The following is a 4241-nucleotide window of genomic DNA, read 5'->3' on the forward strand; positions in this document are numbered from 1 at the left end:
CCCAGTTGCTATGCTAAGTGACAACCCCAATCAAGTTGTGAACAAAGGAACCAAGGAACACACAAACCTACAAACAGGTCATTGTGAGCTCTCTCTGGGATGGAGTGGGGATGGCAGGGTTTGGGGCTCTGCTGGGCAGATCTAAGAAAACTCCCAGGTTCAAGGTGATAAGGCAATTCTGTGGGAATGGCAGGCAGTGGATACTATTTTAAGGGCTGGAGCATCCCTCACGTGCCCTTGAGCGACTGCTCAGCAACCACACAAGAAGGACTGAGCGGTCAGCCAAGCCAGCTGCTCATAGGGTCAAGAGGGCTGTAAGTCAGGTGGAGGCTCAGAGAGGTTGGACAATGTGCCCAAGGTCACACAGCTAAGCAGCTGCAGAGCTGAAAATTCTCGAAGAGGTTGCCCACCCCTCACCCAGTCACTTTCTGGTTCTCTCGTCTTTCTGTGTCTCTGTCTTTCATACAAGTGCACGCGCGCGCACACACTACACGCAGCACCCCGGCTCCCACGGGGATAAGTGCACGCAGCACCCCGGCTCCCATGGGGGATAAAAGACACTGCTGCGGACAAGTTGCAAGTCACACTTTATTCACTCGCCAGGATGTCTGGTGGGATCCTGGGCAGCTGGCCAGGCCCCTGGGAAGGAGGAAATGGGGGGCACTAGTTGGAGGGGTGGAAGGTGCCTCGCTGGTGCCACTGCATGTCACGGATGCGGCGCACGGACTGCACCTGGGGCTGGGGGGCCCCGAAGTCGCCGCTGTCCTTGTAATCACCCTTCTCCAGCAGGTACTGCAGCCCGCGGTAGCCGGGGTACTGGTAGCCGACCCACCTGCAGGGCCAGAGGTGGGAAGAGGGGACGTGGGGAGACAGGAGATGCAGATGGAGAGAGAGGGAGGGAATTGTTTAGCCACTAGGAAGGGTGGGGCCTCCCAATCATTTCACACTAACTGGGTGTTGAGCAGGTACACCCCCGCCCTTCCTGGGGCCAGCCTCTGCTATCTTCCTTCGCTTGATGGGGAGCTCACTATCTCCAGAAGCAACTTTTAACTGAAGGCCTGACACTGGGTTCAGAGGAAGGGGTGATCTCAAGCTCACTTAAGCTTAGAAGAAGACAGGCCTCTTAACCCAACCCCTGGCAAGGCCAAAGGACAGCAGGCTAGGTCCCAGGAGCCCTCCATGATCCCTCCACCCTTTGAAGCCATCACCATTTAGGGGTCACTCACTCTGAGTACCTGATGACCATTACAGTCTTCTCCCCAGAAAGCATCACAGTCCTGGCCCACATGGACCTGCCCATTCAGCCCCTGTGGACACCTCTAGCTCTGCTTCTCAGACTTGGGCCCCTATATCCCTTCAGCACAGCCATTCCGTCCCTTGTAGAGCCCATCAGTCTCACCAGGCTCCTCCCACCACAGGACCTTTGCATGTGCTGTTCTCACCGTCTGGGATGTCCTTCCTTCTCTTTACCTCTATAATACCTACTTTCTTGAGATCTCAGCTCAAGAGTGCCTCCCTCGGGGAAGGAGGCCAGATTCGTGTGGATTCCTAAACTATTAACAGTTGTCCGCAACCAGACTGCTAGCCACACAAGGCAGAGGCCAGGTCTGTTTAACCCACCTTGACTTACTGATGACTTAACACGGTGCCTGGCATATGACGTCACTCGACAAATTGAATCAATGAATGAATAAACGAGTAAATGGAGGGGAACATGAATACAGAACCTTGCACGCTCTCAGAGTTTGACAAGCCCCAGAAAGCCAGTATGTGTTGGTAAACTAGCTCTCCTGGAGGGGGCGGGCAAAGTCTTGATTTGTAACGTTTTCCAATTTCTGAGGTGTAAATACTTCATGATGGCTCATTTCAAGTTGCCAATGATTAAATAACCAGCTCACGTAAATTCTGAAACGTTAACAGTCAGCTTTTGCAAGCTGGTACAAGCCGTCTCCAGCACACCACTGCCCAAAGCCCATCGTCAGACTCCCCGTGGAATCCAAATTTTTCACATTGAGAAATTCCCCAATGCTGATGGCTGAGGTTTATGTGCCGAAGTTTAACTTGGTGGAGAAGGATCCCTCCTATTTCCAATCTCAGGAACTCATGCAGTCAAAGGCCAGCACTGGCTGGACTTCCTGCCTCTCCCAGCTCTGTAAGACCACTCAACTCATTCCCAGCTTCTGCTCCCCCCTACACCCTCCCCACCTCTGCCTTACCCTGCCCCCCCCCCCACCATTTACTGTCTTGCTCTTTGGGGCTGAGGTTAAGGCCAAGGTTTCTCTCCTCCAGAGGTAGGGTGTTGCCCAAAAGGCAGATCAGGATGGAACTTCAGGGGCTGAAAGCCACATGTAGGCTGATGATTTCAACGCCCATTTTCCAATGAGAAGACTGAGATCAGGAATGTCTAAGATCCCCAGAGTTCCGGACAGAGCAGGACTTAGCAGCCCAGGGTCTGGGCTCCTGGGGCGGGGCGAGCCAGGGCTGGCTGTGCACTCACGTGCCACTCTGCACCCGCACAGAAGACACCTTCTCCTGGTAGCCGTGGGCGTGGAAGCTGGGCACATCATCGTCTATCACCTCCATCTTCTTCCCTGTGAAGTTGGGGTTCTCATAGAGGATGATCTTATGTTCCTGGCTGTCCTGTGGACAGGGAGTGGGGGAAAGCGAGTGTGGGTGAGAGCGCCCAGGGTGCCCTGGAGTTGGGACCAGCAGGCTCCACCTGCAGCCCTCTGGCCCAAGACCCCCACCACGTGAGTGTCTATGGCAAAGGCATCCAACAGGGTTTGTTCATTAAGATCCTACTGGGCTATTTTCACATAACAGACACTCCAGATTCTACACTTTGGGAACTATTTGATTCTGAAATGGCATTTTCCCTCCCAACGCCTCAACTCCCCTTTTAAAAACTAAATGGCAGCCATGATACACACACACACACACACACATGGGCTTATCGTGCCTCTAGCAGACACTTGAAATATTTTGGCTTTCCTTCATCTCCACATATCTTCCCATCCTCCTGTTCCTGTGACATTTTTCTTAGTCATCTCCTTTCATCCTTTAAACTACTCTTATGCTGTTTGGTGGATAAGAAAACTGAGGCTTAGAGAGGTAAAGTGACTTGGTCAAGGTCACACAGCCGGAAGTGCCAGAGCCAGCAGAGGAACCCAGGTCTGTGGAACGCCAAGTCCAACGTTCTCCGATTTTCCATCTAGCTCTGGGGAGAACTAGACTGGGCTGGGGAGGTTTGGGAGTATAACTGAGCATCGCTGGGCCCTCTGCCCTCCAGAGAGTTCACATGCTAGTAATCAGGATCAGAGAAGCTCTGAAAGGTTACACTGGCATGAGTCGTGAACAAGAGCTAAACTGCCTTCTCCTCCAGCCCGAAACCCAGAATTTCTTTGAATATTTATGGTGGCAATCATTTATGGAACGATTGCTTTGTGACAGAAATCACACAGCCCTGGACAGCACCATCCGCATAGAATAGAATGTGAACAGCGCCCCCTGGAGCATCTTGAATGAAGCCCCTGAAGTCATACGACGTGGCAGTTCTCAGGCTAAGCCTGCTGGTGTCTCAGGACAGTAGATACTAATATCCCCATCTTACAGGTGAGGAAACTGAGGCTCAGGGAAGTGAAGTGACTTATGCGAGGTCACACAGCCAGGAAGTCTCCCGCCAGTCAGAAGGGGCACGATGCCAGAGGTAAAGGCTCCTTCCTGGTCCCCAGACCGCTGGCTCCAGGCGGGCAAAGAGAGGAAGAAGATGAGGGTCAGGGGCTTACCACTTTGATGGGCCTCAGGGAGCTGAGGGAGTCTGTCCTCCGGCTGCTGGTCCATGAGTCCCAGCGGGGGTACTCGCCCTTCTCAAACACAAACTGCTCCCCTTTGCAGTTGGCTTGCTCGTAGCCCACCCAGCTGCAGTGGAGACAGAGAGAGAGAGGGCAAGTCAGGCTCACTCCAGGCTTCCTCTGGTGGGACCCCGGCTACTCGTTTGGGCCCCAGAGCTCACAGTGGCCCAGTTCATCAAAATGAGTAGCAGGGCTTCCCTGGTGGCGCAGTGGTTGAGAGTCCGCCTGCCGATGCAGGGGACACGGGTTCGTGCCCCGGTCCGGGAAGATCCCACATGCTGCAGAGCGGCTGGGCCTGTGAGCCATGGCCGCTGAGCCTGCGTGTCCGGAGACTGTGCTCCGCAACGGGAGAGGCCACAGCAGTGAGAGGCCCACGTACCGCAAAAATAA

General features: G+C 54.0%; 1 protein-coding gene across 1 annotated transcript in view; it reads right to left on the reverse strand.

Moving 5' to 3' along the window:
- Positions 1–570: 570 nt before the first annotated feature.
- The window catches only part of CRYBB2 (crystallin beta B2), an 11715-nt gene continuing 8044 nt past the window's right edge, over positions 571–4241 (reverse strand). The window contains exons 4-6 of the mRNA XM_027125257.1: positions 3786–3918; positions 2498–2640; positions 571–832 (exon numbers count right to left, since the gene is read on the reverse strand). Coding sequence (XP_026981058.1) covers positions 664–832; positions 2498–2640; positions 3786–3918 — 445 coding nt within the window. The 3' untranslated portion in view covers positions 571–663. The remainder of the gene's footprint in view (positions 833–2497; positions 2641–3785; positions 3919–4241) is intronic.

The sequence above is a fragment of the Aethalodelphis obliquidens genome, unplaced genomic scaffold (genome assembly GCF_003676395.1).
Source record: "Aethalodelphis obliquidens isolate GAN/ISIS:26980383/991018 unplaced genomic scaffold, ASM367639v1 scaffold28, whole genome shotgun sequence".
Classification (NCBI taxonomy): domain Eukaryota; kingdom Metazoa; phylum Chordata; class Mammalia; order Artiodactyla; family Delphinidae; genus Aethalodelphis; species Aethalodelphis obliquidens.